General features: G+C 31.7%; 2 protein-coding genes across 2 annotated transcripts in view; both read left to right on the forward strand.

Annotated features, from left to right (window-relative positions):
• LOC132716900 (uncharacterized) overlaps window positions 1–12,671 on the forward strand; it is a gene marked incomplete at its 5' end in the record, with an annotated part of 51,704 nt that extends 39,033 nt beyond the window's left edge. The window contains 5 exons of the mRNA XM_060700235.1: window positions 1,301–1,561; window positions 2,059–2,280; window positions 10,604–10,682; window positions 11,636–11,790; window positions 12,397–12,671. Of these exons, the coding sequence (XP_060556218.1) occupies window positions 1,301–1,561; window positions 2,059–2,280; window positions 10,604–10,682; window positions 11,636–11,790; window positions 12,397–12,671 (992 nt within the window). The remainder of the gene's footprint in view (window positions 1–1,300; window positions 1,562–2,058; window positions 2,281–10,603; window positions 10,683–11,635; window positions 11,791–12,396) is intronic.
• The window catches only part of LOC132716899 (G-protein coupled receptor GRL101-like), a 41,519-nt gene continuing 31,373 nt past the window's right edge, over window positions 12,401–22,546 (forward strand). Inside the window, exons 1-8 of the mRNA XM_060700232.1 lie at window positions 12,401–13,154; window positions 14,490–14,669; window positions 15,033–15,137; window positions 17,427–17,543; window positions 18,658–18,831; window positions 20,200–20,333; window positions 20,695–20,819; window positions 21,683–21,879. Of these exons, the coding sequence (XP_060556215.1) occupies window positions 13,049–13,154; window positions 14,490–14,669; window positions 15,033–15,137; window positions 17,427–17,543; window positions 18,658–18,831; window positions 20,200–20,333; window positions 20,695–20,819; window positions 21,683–21,879 (1,138 nt within the window). The 5' untranslated portion in view covers window positions 12,401–13,048. The remainder of the gene's footprint in view (window positions 13,155–14,489; window positions 14,670–15,032; window positions 15,138–17,426; window positions 17,544–18,657; window positions 18,832–20,199; window positions 20,334–20,694; window positions 20,820–21,682; window positions 21,880–22,546) is intronic.

The raw sequence follows: 22,546 nt of genomic DNA on the forward strand, positions 1-22,546 counted from the left end.
AGTATTGTCCGGTATTCACGGATATAAGGCACTGCCGATTTCCCTCATTGATGCCTTAACAGGGGGCGGAGCGTCATCGATAGTTGACAGGTTGCGCGAATAGCAGATAAAAATGGTAAAGGTACCGTTTTAAAACATTTAAAACACATTTTGGGGCTAAATTCTTCCAAAATTAAATTACGAATGTGTTCATAAAAGGTTGATAAATATACTAAGCAAAACATTCTCATGTTAGGTATTTTTAGTGATAATTCACTTCGTTGTCACCTTTAACTTAAAAATATGCTGAATATGGAGTTATGCAAGTGTTATGTGCCCCAGGATTAAATAAGAAATATTACCCGAGAAATATATCCAATGAGGGTGATATTCAATCTGAACACATAATAGGCATATCGGATTAGTACATTGAAAGATATACATGTATTAAATATAATTATTTAAAATATTGAGATCTTTGTGCAGACTAACGGTTTTTAATTTTCATCAGCCGAACTTGTAAAATGTTATACCCCTGTAGTGAACATCATTTAAAGTGTCTCTATTTGCTTTCATCGACTTCTTGGATCCGTTTTATACCTTTCTATGAATTATATGAGAGAAATGTCCTGAAAGTTCAATAAGATAGACGAAGTTAAATGTGTTATGATTTAAAATTGGTTTCAAACAGTTAAGTTCAATAACCCTATGCGAATGGGTTTGCATTTTTGTCGTTCTTTGTAACCAGTCCAGATCATGAGATTCATTCAAATTCTTTGAACAACGTCTTGTATACTTTCATTAAAAATGAAATTCTTTTAAATTTATGTTTGCAAAGTTAATCATTTTATTACCCCCTTGTGACTGAGGGGTTACCTTTATCTAATTATATTTGTTTGCAAATATAGATATACATCAATTAATTTACTTCTACAAAATTACACAACATATATAAGGATCGGGCCAAAAGTTTTTACAACATTATTGTGGGATCTTCCCTATTATTGTTTAACATCAGTTCTATAAAGTAAAGATAGTTTTACAGTGACAGGCTTGCCTTTTAAGTGTTGAGGCATCAGAATTGTAGCCATCAGAATTTGTAACTTTTATCCCTGTGGGATGGTAAGAAAGGAATAAATGGGTTCGATTTCCTGGAGTCTATGCATCTCTTAGCCGCAGAACGTTAGGTGGTCTTGACCCATGGTGTTGCTTAAAGATTGTTACACCCGAGGTTTGCCAAACTCATGTTTCCATATCTAAGTTGTGTTGGTTCGCCGTAAAACAAAATTCTTTTAGATAGTATAATATTGTATTAAAACAGACGAATCAAGATCATACTTCTGGATAGAAGACCTTGGTGAAAACGTCGAAATTTGCTCTACGTATCAACCACCACAGACATACAAATCAAGAGGTTCAAAAATTTATTTGCATTACAAACCCGTTGAAGATCCAAAAATAAGTTATATTGGCAAAAGGGTAGAGGGCATTGAAGGATTTCGGCTGCAATATAAAATATCAGAGCATTCGTTTGAAAAGTATACTACTGAGGTGAAAGGAATTGATTCAGCAGGTTTAGCAGGTACATATTTCAATATATAGCGAATATAAAGCAACGAACATTGTTTCCACTGTAAACGAACTATTCTATCAAAAGCCATTTATATGTGACGAATGCGCATTTTTTTCGTTGGACTGAATTAACTATTTTATATGTATTGAAATGTCATTTATGAAAACTGCCTAAAATATTTTTCTTTATAAATTAAACTCTGTGAGTCACTTGGGTTGTTGATTATGCACATAGACTTAGAATATATAATTGAATTCAAGTGCTGTAAAAATCTTAACTTATTTGGACCTGTATGCCTTTGATTTACACTTGGATGCCACTTCAATGACAAATATAATTTTGAAAAAGGATTCTATTATTTCCTTCTTAAGTAGAGTATACGATATTTTAAGGAGAACGCTTTTTTAACAGGTAATTATTCATAATTTATTCAGGAAACAGCGTTAATTGCATGATACATATTTTCCAAGGAAAGAATGAATGAATTCTACTGTTTCTATCTTTAGCTTGTGCAAGGTTTTTCAAAAAGTGCTACTTCATATTATCTGAAAAAGTTTCATGGAATTATGCCAGCAATAAATGTCTTGAGCGCAATGAACATCTTGTCACTATAACATCAAAAAAAGAAATGAATTACATCCAGTACTTACTTCGCAGTCTACTATACAAACAACGTGCGATGCTGATGCATGGAGTAAATGAACATATTAATCCTGGAGCATTTATTGGTAAATCTTTATTCAAAATATGTAATGTTTTCAGAATAATTTAAGCATTATTTTAATTTTGATTTAAAGTTACATGCTTGAAATTTCACAACGCGGGTGATTTAGAGTTAATGACCTGTTACATGTTCACAAGTTTTTACAATTTACTTTATTCTCAACATATTCTCTTGATTTGTTTAAAACCACAAAGAAGGATTTTTTTAATCACCCAGAATAGTAATAAATGTACTTAAACGACACTGAAAGACTCTCAAGCCGACTATCACTATATCACTATAGGTATAGTATTTTCAAAAGAATTTATTTCACTTTATTATCCCCGTATTGTTGTCTGTCCGTGTGGCTGTTCTTTCAAACAAGTTTTATGTCCCTCCATCACAAAATTTTCATCACGGAATTAAATTGGGGATACAGATTAAACTTTTGAAAGCAAAAGTGATTTCTTATTGGAATTCTGTTGCTGTGTTTTTTCCTTTTATCTGTAGCATTACTGTATCTTGAAGTCATGTCTTTTTTAGTACTGCTTATATTGACATAAAGGAGACTTCCCAAACGGTTACACCGGCACTTTTACGGGGGAATAACTGTTACACGAGTGATGGAGTTCTTATAATAACTTGTTAGGAGTTCTTGTGAAAGCTGTCACGGAGTTCGTCGGAAAACTTTTGCATAAACTACAAAAACGCTCGTCAAAATGACAATTTTCATCTTTTTAAAGCGAGTTTTAGGTGTTAAATTAAACTTTAATGATTAAGCTTGCCATACATTTTGTATCATGTGTCAAAAACTTATTCATATGCCATTTTTCATCGTCCCTTGCTAAAAACCTTGTCGTCCCTTGCTAAAAACCTGATAGTTTTGAGTTAAATTTCCATATAATTTGCAAATACGCACCTATTGACTTGTTTATTTCTGGTCTTCATCCTTGCCATACATAATTACTAAATTATAATGCAAAATTGAAAACATGAAGCCACAGCTAACAAATTTATACCTCATTTATTAATTGTCCTGGAGTTATGATAACTTCCCAGCAGGCACATCAACGTTGTTTCAACGTTGAATTATGGTCAGATTTCAACGTTGAAATAAAGTTGGATTTATATTCGGATTTGAAAGTTGAAACAACGTTGAAATTTCAACGTTGATACAACGTTGCAGCTTCAACGTTGGTACAACGTTGAAGTTTCAATGTCATTTCAACGTTGAAAACCCACCATACTTTAATTTTTGGATATAAAGCAAAGTTACCAAGTTTAACAAAATATCAAGACAATATTAAATACTTCAGATATTTTATTTAAAAAATACAGTTCAAGTGCAGCTTAAATTCACTTAAATAGTTTTAATAATTAAGCTACAATCTGTTCCAATCTTTTTTCTAGATCTTTCTGGGTTTGTCAAGTGTTTGAGTACTTCTTTGGCTCTGCAAATAAAAATAAGAAGTTGTTGACTTGGTCAATCTCAAATTATACATATAATTACTCAAGTTAGTGATTTGTTAAATCTTAAAATGCTTTTCTCTAAGATTTACATCATAAAACAGCATAGAAATTGAAACATAGCTAAGTTTCATATTGACAGCAAATACTGTATATAAGACAACAAAATCTTTTTAAAAAGAAGCTATTCAAAAGTCTCACCTATGATTGGTAAGAAAAACTGCTCCCCGTCAGTTTCCTTGCATCATATTCACAAGAAATTAACATTCTAGGATCTAGCTAAGACCATTTTATGCAGCATCCTGAAATCAACAAACATGTAATTTTTTTATTAATTATGTTACAGGAATATTAAAAAATAATATATTTTAAGACAAGATAAATATCCAGTAGTTGAAAAATTTATACTTTGTATTGTAAATAAATTCAAATTTATAAATTAATAAGAATTAATTACAATTTAACAAACCTGACAGTCCTTTTCATGTTGAGTGTAAGGTACACAGGCTACAATTGCAATACTCTAAATTTCAGCCAGGACCAGGATATAAAAATATATATAATAAAATAGAAATAGATTTATTATTCCCTATAAATTTACGACTATTCAACTTTAAAGTTAAACACTCAACTTTGTTATTTAACTTAATAATATTTTTTTTCAAACTAATTAACACTGTATTATACTATCACTAAAATATAAACGTAGACATTGTTATAAATATTGTCTTGGGACGAACATTATGTGGGCCGAACTACTTAATAGGTTTCAATTTTATAATTGATTAAATTCTAATTAGGATAAAGTAGAGACAAATGTATAATATGAAAAATAAATTAAAGAAAGACAAGATTTGTAAAATCATAAATTGCCAAGGACATCAATAACTTCATGCTTACAAGGCCTACCGAACCCAAATCATTCAATTAGGTCGCGAAAACGTGTCAAATCAACTCAATCGTGTGTTTTCATCTCTCATTTATTTCATAAAGTAAATTAAAGTAGAATTTTAAGAATAAATAATAATATGTTAGAAAATAATCAGTAAACTAAAGTAAAACATTATGAATACCTTCGAAATCCAAATAAATTGCCAATCGTGTTGTTTTCAAATTTTGCACACAGCGCCACCATTTCCACGAACGATACTCATAGACAAGAAACAAAATCATAGACCGCAACAATTACTTCCCCTGACCAGCGGTATTTTATAAACGGGGGTTTGACAAATAACAATTTATTAATTAATATTATTCATAAAGAACTAAAAAATATAACAACAAACAACAAAACATATTAACTAACATTTAAAGCGTTAATATAAAGTGAAAAATTATTTCCAACTTTATTTGTTTAAGCGCTAATTTTGAATATACGGAAAAAGATTGTAACACAAATTTTCCTGACAAAAATCACTTACAGACTAATTCAATAAAGGAATAATAACATAAAATTAGTGGTATAAAGGTTTATATAATGATTAAACTAAATGTAAAACTTCGACCATAAACAACGTTGAATCAACGTTGTATATACATTGGCAATATATCCGTATGGTCGTCCATAGTTGAATATTGGTTGAACAACGTCTCGACCATATTTCAACGTTGTTTCAACGTTGAAACAACGTCAAGTGCCTGCTTGGTTTAGATACTGCCAGTGTGTTTCTTGTGCTTAATCACGACACGTTTTAGCGTTTTATATTATTCAATAAGGTTTAAAATCATTATAAAATATAGTACGCTCATCCTTTGCACAAACATATGGATGAAATGTTGGTCTATAGTGTCTGCAAAAGACATCTTTATCATCTCTAGTAAATATTGTACAAGGTAAGCTTTTAAAAAGGCTAGTAGCGACTAGTAGTGACCTCTTTTTCGGCCCCCAACCAAAAGATACATCAGGGGGTTGCCAGAAGGGGGGTGTTCCGTATTCTTTTTAGGGTTTTTGAAAGGGTCGGCAGTCTCCCTCATCGCCAAAACATTTTTGGACTTGTCACAGGCTAAAAATGACCCCAGATCGATCATAAGGTAACGTGTAACAAACGCTGAAAGCATTTGACTCTATCTCAATCCATTAAGAAGTTGCAGCACTTTGAAATCAGTTTTGATGGAACAAATCTTTTTTGTTATCAATTATGTTAAGTATATCTTATGATCTTTTCTAAAAATATATTTAAATACATGAACATAAAATTTATCCAAATATTATATAAACAAAAACTTTGATTTTTTTTCCCTATTAGGCATATAATTACTTCCTCATTTTAATTTTGTTAATAAATAGCTCTAAATATATTTAAATCTTAAGTTAATTTACCATTCATTTCATATAATAAAAAATAAAAAAGTTATCGTTCAATTGCCTTTCACTACGACAATAATCAACACAAATATAGTATAGTTTATTCCTTTTCCCTATATATCTTATACTATCACGGATCCCGGGCGTCCCGGATCCCGGGATTTCCACCGCCATGGTAAAATGACCGGAAAAAAAGAAAAAGAAAAAAAATGCACAGAACTAGATGAACACTTATGTTAATTAACCAAACGAAAACTTACTACAGAGAAAACAGGTGAAATCGCTAAATCAAAAGTCAGTGTAAATATGATTTATTAAAAAGAACTCATGAAAACAAACCTTTTAATCATTATTATGATGTATACAAATTGATAATCTCCTGTATGTTTTTACATTTATGTATTTTAATAGTTTAAATATGTTAAATTTATATTGTTCCTTGTTGAGGGCCTCATTGAAGATTGATATGTTTGTTCAAATGATTTCTCTCGTTAAATAAAATCTTTATTATTAGTATAATTATTATTATTATATCTTTGCGCTCAAAGCAATGTTTGCTGCTTTTTAAAAATAGCGTGAAATTGAAGGTTTTTGACGCTATGTAAGATTAAATTTGATTGGCTAAATAATTTTTGATTCCATCCCTGACAGATACATTTTGTAGAAAGCTGGAAGCCAAGCTTCGATTAAATTTTTGGGTGGATTTGGAGTTTGAGGTTGTTTCTCAGTAAAATCCTAACGTAATACCGGCTCGCCGTGGCGAGCCGGCATAAGCGGTCACCGATATTCAGCAGTATCAAGGCTTAAACCGCAAAACAAAACATTCTCAAAACGTACACGTTGTTTTCAGTTACCCATGTTTTAAGCAACCACCTTTCTTAAGCAGTCAATATATAGTTGTGCTTCCCTTATCTAAGGGCTTAGTATAAGCAAGTATTTAACTAGGATAATATCCATACCTATGTTTCAAAAAAAGTAAAGTGCGATACATAATAAAAACTCAACTGCGGTTAGCTCTAACTACCGATCTCTCGAACAAAATTTGCACGCCCCTCGTGTTCGAGCGAACTAAGTTTGACTAAATATTTTTGTTACCAATACAGCAAAAGTAGCAGAGTTTCATCCACTTAGATTACAAAGGGGAGATATCCATCACACATCGACAACAAATTGTATGTTAATGTTAAAATATAAGAAACGTACATGGTCTTACTCCCGCACATCTGGATAAGTATTTAAAGCAAGCCATGCTCACTCAGTTTGAAGTAGAGTAATTCTAAAGATATTGCATCCAATTTCTAGTTTACTTTGATTATGTTTAGCAAATATCTTCCGCAAGATGGAGAGTCCTGTAAGTCAAGTGATGCTACAGTGGATATTACAAAGACAGAAAAAAGTTCGATCAACAGCATGACTCCTTAGATGACTCACATCTTAAATTAAATATTTACTTTGTATTGTCATATAATTTGAGACGTGTATAATTTTCATAGAATTGTCTACGTCTTTATGGCAACAGTTGATACATTTTAGAAATTTAATTTAGAACGTAAAATACATGAAGATGACCCAGCCCATTATATTTGATATAAGTAGTGCATACTACTTCATTTTTTTGCTGCAAACTATTTTAATTTGTTTTGCTACTGCAGACCGATAGGATGGTTACTTAATGTTCTCTAAAATGCCAGGAATAATAATATATAATTTTTTAGAAGGTAACACATGGAAATATGTATTTAATCGTAGAAAACAAATAACATATCTTAATTTTAAATGTGGCCTTTTTCACAATATATAAAAACACAGAACATCATAAAACAATATTAACTATTCCATTTAGATTTGATTTTGCCCTATAACTTTGTTTCACAAACGCTCCTTTAAATCATTAAATATCATTTATACAATTTCAATTTACATATTTTTTTAACATGATCAAGTATTAAGTATCACGTAAGTTATCACGTATGCTATACATCAATCTTTTTCCCAATCAACGAAAACTGCGAAAACTGTGTCTGCAAAAATACTATAAAATGAAACATTGCACAAGAAACAGGGGTACGAACTAATATCTCTTGAACTAAAATACACTTATTGAACCGACATTGTATATCCTATTTTTGTGCAAAGGATGGGCGTATTGCATTTCATAATGATTTACAACCTTATTGAATAATAAAAAAACGCTAAAACGTGCCGTAACTTACCGCAAGAAGTACACTGGTCGTAACAAAATTATGATTAGAACTCAAGGACATGTTCAGAGTTATCACCAGAACTTAAGGACATTTGAAAAATCGGGTATGAATTTGTTAGCATGGGCTTTATGTTTAAAATTTTGCATTATAATTAATTCTGTATGGCAAAGATGAATACAAACAGGCCAATAGGTGCGTATTGGCAAATAATTTGGAAATTTTACTCAAAACTACCAGGTTTTTTCAAAAGGCGATACAAATGGTCTATGAATTAGTTTTTGACACATGATACAAGATGTGCGTCAAATTTTATCATTAAAGTTTAATTAAGCACCTAAAACTTGCTATTTTTAAAGACAAACAATTACGAGTTTTCCGACGAACTACGTGACAGTTGTCACAAAAACTCCTGACAAGTAACTATAAGAACTCCATTCTTCGTGTAACAGGTCCTCCCCGTTCATTTGGAAACCAGATTTAATCACTGCGTAGGTCACGACAGGCTCCGGAAAATGGTGCTTTTAATAAAGATGTTAAAAAGTACCGCTTCGACTAGCGCCCATATATTTTTAGTTGTACCTTACATTGCAGCAGAGGGCAAAATACAAAGCAATTGATCCGGCCCATCTACAACGAAGTCAGACAAATGAATACCTGACTTTGGCCTCCTGACGATGTAAAATTTAAATATTCAAAGAAATTGTCACACGTGAAAAATCATTCATAAATCTTTGACCTTTGTCCGTCTGTTAGTCCAGCGGCCGTCTGGATACAGTACGTCAGGGAGTTGAATCGATAATAAAACTAATACCATTTTATTTTGGAACCTAAAATTTTTATGTGGAAACATCTCAATTAGAAAAAAGATCCTTCCTTAACACTTATTACTCTGTTCCGCAAATTTGGAAAACTTTTTTGAATAGTAACTTAATTAAAATAATGTTTAAAATAATGTTTAAAAGAAAATTTGACATTGCTCTTCTGTACATAAAGTTTGACATTTAAGAATGAAGGTTCCAAACTTTTGTCAGCACTGATTATTCATGCTTTGAACAGTGACTGAAATTTACAAAGGAATGTTTTAGCTAAATCCAAGTGAAAATATTTTGACATCTAAAACAAGGTTCCGAGAATGTTTGATCTGGTTCAACGTCAAAACCATAAACTAACATTTCTTTGGTGACAATTTAGGTAACAATGTAAACATGAAGCAAATTGTAAATAAAGACCTTGATCAACAGATTAATGTAAGGGTATTAAAATGACAGGAAGTGTCAAGTTTGAAAAAGTAAATCACGTATGTATCATTTCACCGTCACTTGGGTTTACACTACGCCATATAAAGGTGCTGCAACTGAAATTGAAACTGATTGGTCAAATTTTACACCTTGTTCATATCAACTTCTTTCTGTTGAATCATGGTAAAAACGGTCAAATTAATTTCTTTTAATGCCAATCATTTAATAACAAAGGATTCTACAATTGGTAGGAATGTACCTTAGTTGGTCTTCGTCTTATTATGGAGTTTAAAATCATTAGGTTCAATGTTAAAGACATAATATTGATAAAATGGTAATAAACTATGACTTATGAATTATTTTCATGAAATTAAAAAACGTTAAAACTGTGTTGTTTCACTCAATTTATAGTTGATGATCGAAAGAGTTTCTTTTTAAAACCCTTTTTATAATGCCTATGAAAAAGAATTAAAATGTTTTGCCACTATATATTATATTGTAATTTAAATTAATTCTTTACAAATTAGCAATAATTTAAAAGATGCATTTGTACAACTTCATATTTTCCCGCACAGGCGCTTTTGAAATTACATGTATCCCTTTTCAAATTTCAAACCAAACATTTGTTTAGCGCAGGCAGCATAGATATGTACATTTGAAATTGAAGGGGTTGATGACTTCGACAATAAGAGCAAATCTTGAATATCTTGATAAAGTGTGATCCCTCGGAAATATTACTTAAAATTTGCTAACTCGGTTTAGCTGCGTCTGTACATGAGGGATTATATCCATCACGCCTATATCTAAGGCCATACATTCTATCCGAAAAATATTACATTCTAATAAACTATTTAATATTAAAGATGCCTCTGTTAATCAAAGATGTGGCCACATGATTGAATAATATAGGAGCATTGAAACAACTAAAGAGTGTTTGCTTTCGCTTCAATTTCAAATTTCCAAATAAAATTAGCTCTAAAGAAATATATTAAGTAATTAACCACAAACACACACGAATAGTATATTAAAACATTTGAAAACATTATTGTATTATAACAGTTTACTATATTTACATATAAAATTGAAATATATAATATTTTACTCTTAAATAATGCCTATTTCTAATTTCTTAAGGTTTACGGCGAGTAAAAGAGAAAAGAAGGAGGACGAGTTTTAACTGGATTAATGATCTCAACGTTACTTTCAGTGCTTGGTAATTATCTATTGTTATACTAAAAACAATTGTTGAACCAAATAATATCAAACTGTTTATAAATTGCTTCAACCCAGACATGCAAAGCATAAGCTAAATGACGTACGCTTGCAATGACAATCGTTTACCGACTGGATAAATACACGTTGTTTACGTATGGCAAAAAAACAGTGAACAATTCAAGAAATTATTCCATAACTAGAAAGGGAAGATATTCTTTTTTGTCACAGGGTGAGAAAATGTGCAGCCTAACCGGGACTTGAACCCGGGACCATCGGAATACCGTACCGCGGCTCTACTGACTGAGCTATCCGGTCACTTACACATCTTCTTCCCCTGACTAATGAATAGTTCTGAACCGTGACATACTCCCCTTCTTTATTGAAATTCGTCCTCGAATTTCAAAAAGGTACAGAGCAATGTGAATTAAACTCTGAGCTATTTTCAGTCACTGTTCCCCGTTGGGCGCCAAATGTCACAGGGTGAGATAGTTGTGCAGCCTGACTAGGACTCGCACCCTGGACTCTCGGAATACCGTACCGCGTTTCTACTGACAGAGCTTTCCAGTTGCTTCTACATCTTCTCTCCTAATTAGTGAACATTTCTAAACCGTGACGTGTTTGTTTTCAATGCTATTTTATCACTGACATATTGTTTTAAAAACTGTCTTCTGATAAAATGTACGGAGAATTCTGTGACAGTAAGATGTTTTGTGTTTGTGTGTGTGCAAGTGTATGCGAGAATTTGCGCGTGTGTGTGTGTGTGTGTGTGTGGGTTGGTGCGTGTGTGCGTGCGTGCGTGCGTGTGTGTATGTGACAGTTTCACTTAGTAGTAATTTAAAATGCTAGTTTTTATTACAAGGTTTGATATATGTGATAATTGCCAGATTTTATTTCGATGAATTGCTGATATGATATGATAATATTGAGTGAGGTTTGATTTTGATTTTGTAGGGGAATTGGACAACCTGCAACTGGAGATTGTACTTATATGTCATTCGAGCTTTTCAACACTGAAAAACTTTGGTCGACAGTAGATTGTTTTGATGACTTTGTCGATTTTTTCATCTGCGAGAAACCATTTTCTGAAGATGCGCTTCACACAAAAAGTATAATTTATAACATTTTATTAAATATGAAAGTTCAACAAGTCATACCAAGTATTTATTTTTTTAAAGAGACTAAATAAATTATAGTGTAATAAAATTCTAAACAATTAAATGTCTAGAACCGTTTTGTAGTTATATTGTTTTTGTGGATATTATAATATTTTCAAATTATGTTTTCGCTTCTTGCAAGTTTAAAATTGTTTTCTCATATGAAAACATTGCTTTGATAAGACATTCAAGTCATTAATTGTCATTGCAACAAACATGTTTATGACAAAATCTCTTTCAACATGTTCAAATTCATGTAAATCGTCCATTGTACAAGTGATTTAGAATTGGTGATATGGTGAATTGAAGTTTTTTGAAAAGTATATATCCGTTAAACATAAAAGTTTCATATCAATTGAATATAATTGGAAATATAATTTCTGAATAATTTTACTTCGCACATTAGGATTTTAAAACCCAATTTCGTGAAATTGATTGATTCTTTCTTCTACTGAGAACAACACACGGCTATCGGATTTCTCAGTGCGTGTCAGATAATCTTAAGTTCCAATGCTGTTCTGATGGATTTTAAATGCATTTAATAATTATTCATTTTAGCCGTTATCATGGAAAATGAATGTACAAGTATATATAGGAAAGAAGATTTCATTGTCTCACCATACTCTGGTAAAACTTGTAAAAGTTGGGAAAACCTGTCCGGCGAAGCTAAAATTGATTTTGACAAGAAGTTTTCTTCTTTGAAAACTTCTTTAAACGATTCGACATTGTGTAAAGATTTATCTTCAAATGGTATTCCTTGGTGTTATGTGAATGACCCGGGCAGATCTTTGCGGGAGCCGTGCTTCTTGAATGGCAAGTTATTTCTGTTTTGATTAGCATAAAAAGACAAAGGTAAACAGAGTTGATATTTTTTCTGACAAAATAGATTATTGCATGACATGAGTAGGGATTTTTTTCATTTCGATTCGGAAATATACAAATAATATTCACCTGAATATTAAAAAGCAACAAAAAAGAAAAAGAAAAATAATTTCAATTTAGCGGCACTACAATAGTTCCATGCCGATATGAAATTTCTTTTCTTTCACTTTTTTTTCGAAGACCATCAGATATACTAATTTACGTAGTGTTATTATCCAAATGTTAAATTAATCTTCAATTCGGCTACATAGAATGCCTGTATTTCACTTTTTTTTAATTGAATTTAGACACAAGTTACATCATTTTGCCCGAAAAGGAGTTGTCTAGCATGAATTGCTCCGATGGATCGTCAATACCGAAAGTGAACTGGTGTGATAGGAATTTTGACTGCACAGACTATACAGATGAACTGTCATGCCACATTGATATTATAGGTTAGTATATTATTGAATATAATCTACGTATTTATGAAATATTTCTTCATGTTAACATGTGGCCGCTTTTGCAAGATGGAGTCAATAAAATATAAGTTAAAGTATATTAAAGCAGTTGAGGCATTCTAAAATGTCAAAGAGTTAAACCACTTACATTTTGCCAATATTACATCGGTAAATGCTACTTTCGTTGACAATTTTTAGTGTATTGTGTTCTCATTTTTAATGACAGACCAATCCTGAACGAGCTTACATTTCACCATTTCTTTGAAGTCTCTTTTCTTTTAATCAACAAATACATTGACACTAGGGGCTGTTGTAGTTTAATTTGTCATTTATACAACATGACTTCTAAATAATACAATTTTCTATAATTTTGAGAAATACCTTATAATATAACTTTATATTTTCAATTTGTTCTTGTACAAAATGTTTTTTTCACGGGCTGTATAATTTCATTAAGAATATAACAATTACCATTGTGAGGAGAATTGCTAGTATTTTACTTCACAATTGCTTTTAGAATGTTCACAAAATATATCCAAAGTTTTGATAATTGTTTTGCGCCAACAGTCGGTGACTAATTTTCAACTTTCTTATATCCATTTTGAGAGTTGTAAATACGTATGAAGCATAACAAGTTCAGTTTCGATTTAATTCGAGGAATTGCTAATAATTTTCTACAAACAAAGAAGAAAGCATTACAACATAGATATATCGGAGGTTTACAGTTCCTTCAGAAAACCTTGTCTGTGGTATTTAAAAATATTTTTCACGGTAGCAATAGTTCGAATATGTCCTGTAATAAGTTAATGCTTGATTTCTTGATAAAGATTATTCAGATAAAGCATATAAATGTTGGATGGCGAAAAACATTTGAATGTCTCATTATACCAGAACTACACCCTATGTATTTGAAGTAACATAGTGGAACTACTTTCAATCTGTATTATCTCTAAGATGATTATAAATAATCAGTGAGATGATACAAACAGGTAACTACTACGCTAGTGATGAAGATGACTTCACAAAATAAGTTCAAAATAACCAAAATTTAAAAGGCACAAAAAATTCGACACTCAGTTTTTCCTTTTTTGGTTCCTCTTAGTGTATTTAAACATGAACGGTATTGTATCGGTCTATTCAATACATCAGATATATGCTTTATTGATATATATTTGGTTTTTAAAAACCACACGTCCCTTTAGTGAAAAAGCAAATATGTTATCGAATAAATGTTATTTATTAAGATGGAAGCATACAGAGAGAACACCCTAAAATGTTATTATTATTTTCATGATTGTGTCTGAAAATATTTTTATGGTCATTATTTAGATCACACTCTAACGAATACGGGAAAAACAATGATAAACACTCATTTACCAAACCGACTCAAACACGAGGCGTTTTACCGCTGTGAAAAAAGCAAGGAGTGGATATCTACATTAGCTAAATGTGATGACGTCATCGACTGTCTTGATGCCTCGGATGAAGTCATGTGTTTGCCGAGCAATAGTGATATTTCTTTGTCTTCCTATTTAGTCACTAAAGCACTAATCTTACTATTCATTTTGTCAATTGTCTGTAATTTGTAATTCGTTTAATGTTATTTAAAGTATATTATTCAAATTAACGAAAATATGTCAACACGATATGCCTTTATTATATTTGTTGATAAGTATTTATCATATTTGTTGATAAGTATTTGATGGTTCAACTGCTATTTATTATGATACTGAACTGTTACAGTACCGTAAACATTGTTTTATTGTTTTATGATTATTATCTGCTTTCGGAAAACGCAGTTGGATCTGCAATGAAATTATAAAGAACAAAACAAAACAATTCTTGTTTTACAATAACCTTATAATTCTGTAGCATGTGGTGACTATAAATTATCATGTGATGATGGACATTGTATACATCCGAATCAAGGCTGTGACTTCATAACAGACTGTTTGGACGGTACGGATGAAATCTGCGGTAAGAAAATTCAATTCAGTTATAAACATTATATAATATATAATTATGCTATATGTATTGATGGTACATATGTATCCAAACCCAAAACGAGCATTGTTGACACGGTGAAAGTTTTCAAAATATATTGTAGTAAGGCATATGGGGGTTGACTTTAAGTAATTTGCCCCTTAATTCAATGGGTTCATGTCCAGGGACGCTAAGGTGCCCGCTCATGCCTGTAGTAAACGGAAGGGCACTTGAGCTGCAACTCTCCTTTTAAAAGTAAAATGTTTCGACTTGTTCTGAAACCCCAACTAATCAATATTAAAGTATTTGAACAGTGCAGCCAAATATTCTTCCAACCAGTATGAGATAGACGGCCTCCGAAAGATTCTCAAAAATTCGCAAAAGATTAGCTTAAACCCTTGTCACACTTGGCTGCAAATTTGAGCGACACACTTTCGAACGGCATTCACCAGATAGCATGCCGTCGTTTTCTTGTCGCATGACTTTTCAACATTTTGAAAAAAGTCGTTTGACTTAATTTCTCAATGTATTCACAGAATCATAGATTGCAAACCTATCTCGTTGTGGTTTCCAGGAAATAAAGCAGCAGATGATATGAAGTTGGACACTTTAAGGCCTTTTAGAATACCGAAACTTGAATAAAGCCCTGTCCCATACGAGCCAAGTTCCTTAAAAGTTTTACAAGCTAAAGCCATTAAAAATAGACTCTTTCTTTCTTTACAAGCCCATTTGAGACATTTTCTTAAGAATGTGGACGGCACTTGGTCACAAAATTTCAAATACAGTAATATGAGCCTACCTTAATTTATCTGTGAAGAATGACTTAGAATGGCGACAAGCCCCCGTTTGATTCAAGTTACCTTCAATGGAAAGGCAAAACAAAATATAATCTTATGTTCTATATCATATGCTCACTCTTACCATGTTTTATAAGATTATTCATATTTCAACGGTGAGGAGTATCTTTATTAATTATATACAAAATTTATAAAGGGAACCTGTCAACAATTTCATTCAAAAATCGTCTGCGAAAAATTGGAAAGAGTGTCAATTATGCTTACCAAGTACATGTGTCGGGTACCAGTCCTGTCAAATTTCCTTCTTAATCTTTGTATTTCAACTCCGCTTAGGTCAAATTTTGACTTACCGAGACTCCTGTTTAGTCGAAAAGAAAATTTGGTCCCGACATATTTTTATTTCAATCAGTTGAAGTGTGAAAACAGCCGACTGATCAAAGGTCTGTGAAGTATGATATATAATGAAGATATTTAATGATGACAAGTCCCGTTTGACTAAAGCTACCTTCAATGAAAAAACAAAACAAAATAAAATAATCTATATCATTTTCTGACTCTTACTATTTATAATAGTATCATTCATATTTCACGGGTTTGCAAAACCTTATCAGTCAGTCAAGATCAAGAAATGATCATTATTTAATAAAATAATCTATATCATTATCTGACTCTTACTATGTATAATAGTATCATTCATATTTCACAGGTTTGCAAAACCTTATCAGTCAGTCAAGATCAAGAAATGATCATTTATTTTGGCAGCAACACCTTATTGTTCATCATAAATCATAATGATCTGATTGTCCTCCCATGCATCAAAATAAATATCATAAAATAGACTGCCGTACATATTTAGTATATTATTCAATAAATTAATAACTCAAGATAAATAGGTTACACAATGCAGATTATAACCTAAACGGACATTAATGGCGACATGTCCCAGATCTTAACTCTTAGTGCCTGTAACGGTAGTACGCAGTGGCGTTTTTAAAAGCAGTCAGTTTATTTCAGCGCTACCTCAACCTTCCATACAGTCTCGGGTAACTGTACATTTAGGTGTTCATTGACCACTGTACATAGTCTCTACTGTCTGCGCCTAATTAATCTGTTTGGCTATTACTCTGTGGAAATACCACGGAGTACTTCAAAATAACACTTATAAGGGATGACTGGTGACATCTACAGCCCTCCTTGCCCCAAAGTATAAAAAGAAAATTATTTTTGCGCGACCGCACACACTCAACGAAAATTAAAGGTTCGTCAATTTTCAACATTCACAGCAAATACTGTTCGTTAATTTCAGCTTATATTGTAAGTTTTTCAAACATATGTCTGTCAAAGTACGCCAAAATAACAACTGAGTCCACATTTATTTTGTTTGCTTAAGCGTGGGGAAGCTTTAACTTGTGTTACTAATTGTGTGACATGTTTATTTTTCTCTTTCAACTGATCATTAAAATGATTGTTTTATCAACACTTTCAGAGTACCGCAAATGCGATATCAATGAATTTCGCTGTAAAAATGGACAATGCATTACATTAGGCAATCGATGTAACGCTGTATATGACTGCATTGATAATAGCGATGAAACAAATTGTGGTTTGTATATGACTTCGTGGTACAGTATCGTTACATTTTTTTTAATAATGATTTGTACCTGTGCACTCAAAGCTCTGAAGTATAATTTTAATATTGATATCTATAAGATGTAAACAGCTGTATTTAATGTAATTTATGTCTGCGAGTGAGAAAAATGTGCAGACCGACCGAAAATTGAACTCCTGACACTTGGAATACCGTTCCGCACCCCTACTGGCTGAGCTATCCGGCTTCTTCCACATCTTCTCCCCTTGATAGTGCACAATTCTGAATCTTGACACTGTCATGCTATAATTAAACTCATCCTCGAACTTAAAGGGGTGCAGAGAACATTGTGAAATTAGACTAGGCATTTTATACCATCACGGTTCCAAATGTGTGCCAAAAGTGCCAAATGTCACAGGATAGGCTGAGAAATTTAGCAACCTGACCGGAAGTCGAAACCGGAACCCTCGGAATAACGTATTGTGGCTCTACCGACAGAGCTATCTAGACACCTACACATCTTTTTCCCTATATATAAACCCTGACATTTATTGAATACTTACATCGGTTATAATTATAACCAAATGTCATATGGATCTCGTAGTTGAGATTACCTGTACTATCATGCTGTAAAAACAAACATTTGCATTAATTTTACTTTTATTTAAGTTTTAAATTACATATATTATCCATTATCTAAGCCATAAACCTCTTGCCAGTGAATTTTTGCAGGCTTGATGAAAATTGGACAAACAAAATCAAAACAAAAACGTTAATGAAAACTGAGCAAAATAAGTATATTGACGTCTATGCCATTTTCGTGAAAATTTATGAAATTTTCTGGTGAAATTTATATTGAAATGAAAATCGTTCTATCTAACAGCTCATATAATTTGCAATGTGGAATGGCCTCGTGGTTACTTACTTGCTTAATTTATGTTTTTTTCACTTTGATTTCAATCAGGTGTAGGAATTATACGTGCATAATGTCCATATATAACAAAAATATACTAGATAGAAATTTGTAGTTTTTAATAAACTGTGTCTTAATATATTCAATGAAAACGTCTTTTTACTACTGCATGCATTAAAAATAAATGTTTAAGCTTTATGTATCTTACACTTCCAGACTCCTGCCGAAATTCATTTCTCTGTGTTGATGATTACAAATGTATTCCTAATCGACTGACGTGTGATAATTATCCTGACTGTAGGGATAATAGTGATGAACAGAATTGCGTAGGTTCAATTCCAACGACCGATGATTTCAATATTGAATACCTATCAGTGAAACTCTCTGATCGTAAGTAGATGTCTTCGATTAATAAGTTTTATCTATATTTAATATCTTCATAAATTCTTTATTGAGTGTTTGAAATACAAATGTTAATTAACAGCGCGAAATAAATTAAATCAGTATCAACTTGGCATAGATACTTGGGGTTATGTGCAAGGCTCCCCTTCTTGATCCGCACTTGAATACACCATGTCTATTTTATCATGCGAATCGTAAGTCAAAATAATTTTGCATATTATTATGACCTGGTCACATGTCTTGAACATAAAACTTGTTTTCCGCTATTTTTGCAACGTTTAAAACAGTCCCTAAAATATCATAATTTCATAAAGATGACAACGTACAATTTCCTTTGATGTGAGGCGACTGGAATGAGTTTCAGCACTGTTTGCGCTTTCATTTTAATGCCGAGAACCAGACATAATTCTCTAAGGATTAAAACATTTCATCCAGCCAGTTTGATAACCACGAGAAATTATAAAGAAACATAATTCAAGTAAAATGATAATTAAATAATGAATGTAAAAGTCTTAAAGTAAAAAGAAATTGGATTGTTCTATATTTATTAATGTTTACCTTTATTTTCGCTCCCGAAAATATAGGCAAAGCGCACGTGTGTAAGACGATAACAACGTACATTTTAGGTGTGGGAAACATTCCAGTCGTCATGAGTTCGCAAACAAAAATGTGACACGGTTAAGAAAGTTTAACTAAATGTACAAAGCTTAAAAGAAAGGCACGATCGGATAGTAACATATATTCATTTATTAGAAGAATATATACCTCGACTGATTTACACAATAAATAAAATGGCATGCGATAACATTAATGCTTGACATTCATGTAGGCCAATTGTGTTTACATTTCGAAGCTTGGTATCTTTAGGAAATTGAAGCTTTGGTAAGAAATTGACTTTTTTTAAAACGTTATGAGATTCGGTTCAAACTTGTTCACGTATTAGACACTTAACCGTCTCATACTAATATAAGCAAAAATTTAAAACTTATTCTTATAATAAGTAATATCTTTAGTTTTAAATATTCAGGGGCAGAGGAGGGCGGGGTCTATACTCCAAGTGTCTGTGTAACTTTGGTTGTAGATTTGTTGCATTTGGAATTTCTCTTTCCTTTATTTAAAAAAAAGATGTTCCTTTAAATGACTCATATGATTTATAAATCATTTGGTGAAAATGGGCAAGAGGAATTTTATTATTTGCACTTTTGCATTTTATTATTGGGAAACAGGTATACTTGTAAAGTTGTGGAAGACCATTTATCATCTCTTAGTGACTACTTCTAGTATTTACACAACAAAACTACTAAGTCGATAACTTGCCTTAGTAAACAATAAGGTTAAACTAACTTTTTTCTTTAGAGTCTTGTACATGGGTTTTCGTCCAGAAAGGAAACGAATCTGGTAGAATAATGTATTCTAGACAGTGTTTATTTCAATGGGATTCAGCTTATTTTTCTGGTGATTTAAATGCGAGCTATTCTTGTTTTGTTGAGGTAAGTGCATTTTAAATATGAATCCTTGTGCACTTTTTATTTTCAAATGTAGAGTGTTAAATACGAGAGTTGTTCGAAAAGTTAATATAATTGTGCGGTTTCTCTAGTAAAAGTCATTTAATATCTTTGATATTTGGTGTGTAAGAGTACTGTTATTAAAAGAAATCTAACATATAAGTTTATTTTTAAACAACATTGAAAACAGTTCAATATTTCAAAACAGTTTTATAATCAATCCGTGCTGCCAAGGCGTCCTCAATGAAATGATTTTAATTTATGTCAGGGATATAGATAAAACAGGTTTGCTTGTATGCAATATGAGTATTTATATGTGTGAAATATAGTAATTACCTCATCTCAGGTACGAAAAGATTGCAAGTTCAGATTTCGTGAAGCAGCTCTTATTGACAATAACAATAGTGATTTCGCATTCCCGTTCTGTCATTGCACAATTGGAACATTCCGCAAAGGAAAACCTTTAATAAAGTATATTCTAATTATTTCATTTTACTCAAACCTTGTAAACGTAAAAGAATAGTTTATACATGTGTTTTCACTTAAAGTATTTACCTTAATTTAAAAATTCATCATTTATTTTATTTTATTTTTTTTATCTAATAAACTCTTGTAAATTTTCAATTATAATACTATTTGGTTAAAGAAATGATCATTTCTTGCGTCGTACAATTATATATAATTATAGATAATAAGTTTGCATTATTAATAATACAGTTCATATTTTAAGATTACAATTAAACTGAGTTTCGTTAGCTGCCATTTTTATTCTTAACTCATAATTTTGAACATTCTATTAATTATCATTCTATAACTTTTTATTATAAAAGTATATATCGATCTTTAAGTATAATGCTTTCAGATCACATCAATATATTTTTTGAGAAGGCATTTAGAAACTGAAAAATAGATAACGGATAAAGTCAGTAATATGAATAGGCGTTTACAATATGTTGCAAACTCATTTTTGGCTCTTATAATTGAAATCCTAATATTTTCCTAAATGTATACACGTTCATATTCTTATTTAACGAATCCTTGATTCCTTGAGCAAGAAACTTTACATTCATTGCTTAGTACTGGTTGGTTCCAGAAACGGATTCGAGAGTGTTTCTTTAAGCTTATAGCTTCCAACACAATCGAACTAAAATAAATTTGAATAAAGTAAACGATAAGTAAATATAAAATAAGAATAATATTTCTCGAACAGTAATTCTTCGAATATAATTCTTTTAACATACGAACGGTTATTTTATATTTTTATATTTAAAAATGGGATAGGAATATTAATATTTGTTGATTTAAAATCGTTGCTGTAATATTTAAATTTTCAGATATTGTAACCCTTATCATGAGCTGGATATTGATTCGATAACCGACTGCGATGGAAGTGAAATCGCAGAATTGCATAGTTCTGATGATAGGAATGTTTATAATAATATAAAGAATACTAGTGATATAGTGACATTTATTTGGCCAAAGGTTTTTTCAGACATGGACATGACGGTTGGCCTTCCTTATTGTACTTACGGTATGGGTAAATCTTATAAATAATAAGGGCAATTGAAAAACTGCTTTCAAGATCCAAAACACTTTATTCTTAACTTTATAACTTAACTCATTGTTCACTCGGTTTATTGATCAAAATAGTCACCCTTGTGCGTTTAATCAATTTATAATTAAAGTGAGATTGTTTTATATGTTATTTTTGTCTCGATCATATCTTTACTCGGGACATTCTTTAGTATGATGAATTTTATCCACATGAAACTGCATTTTACCATGTAACCAAAGCTGCAAAGAATAGTCCTGTTAGCTCAATAAGTTATGCGTTTAACTGTATGTCGGGCGATCCTTTTTATGGTCAGGCACACTGTACCGTTTTGACTTACGAAATGTTCTTTTATTGGCGTCCGCGCCGAAGCGCGGCGCCCTTATGGAATGAAATCAGATTTTGTGAAAGGGCGACAGCAACTTCTCAAGCCTTATAGTCGGTCATAATAAAAGCCGATCATTCCGATCGGTATGAGGGTGCTTGATTAAAAAAAATTGTTCGATATGTACAATGAATAGCGAACTGGAGAATTTCGCAATGCATGAAATAACCTTTTCCGTCTCTTCGGGGTTTTTTTTTATTTATCATTTTGTAGTACACAGTGGGTTATCATGGTATGTTAAAAATAGAATGATGAGTTGAT

The sequence above is a fragment of the Ruditapes philippinarum genome, unplaced genomic scaffold (assembly GCF_026571515.1).
Source record: "Ruditapes philippinarum isolate M1 unplaced genomic scaffold, ASM2657151v2 ctg6618_1_1_1_1, whole genome shotgun sequence".
NCBI lineage: Eukaryota > Metazoa > Mollusca > Bivalvia > Venerida > Veneridae > Ruditapes > Ruditapes philippinarum.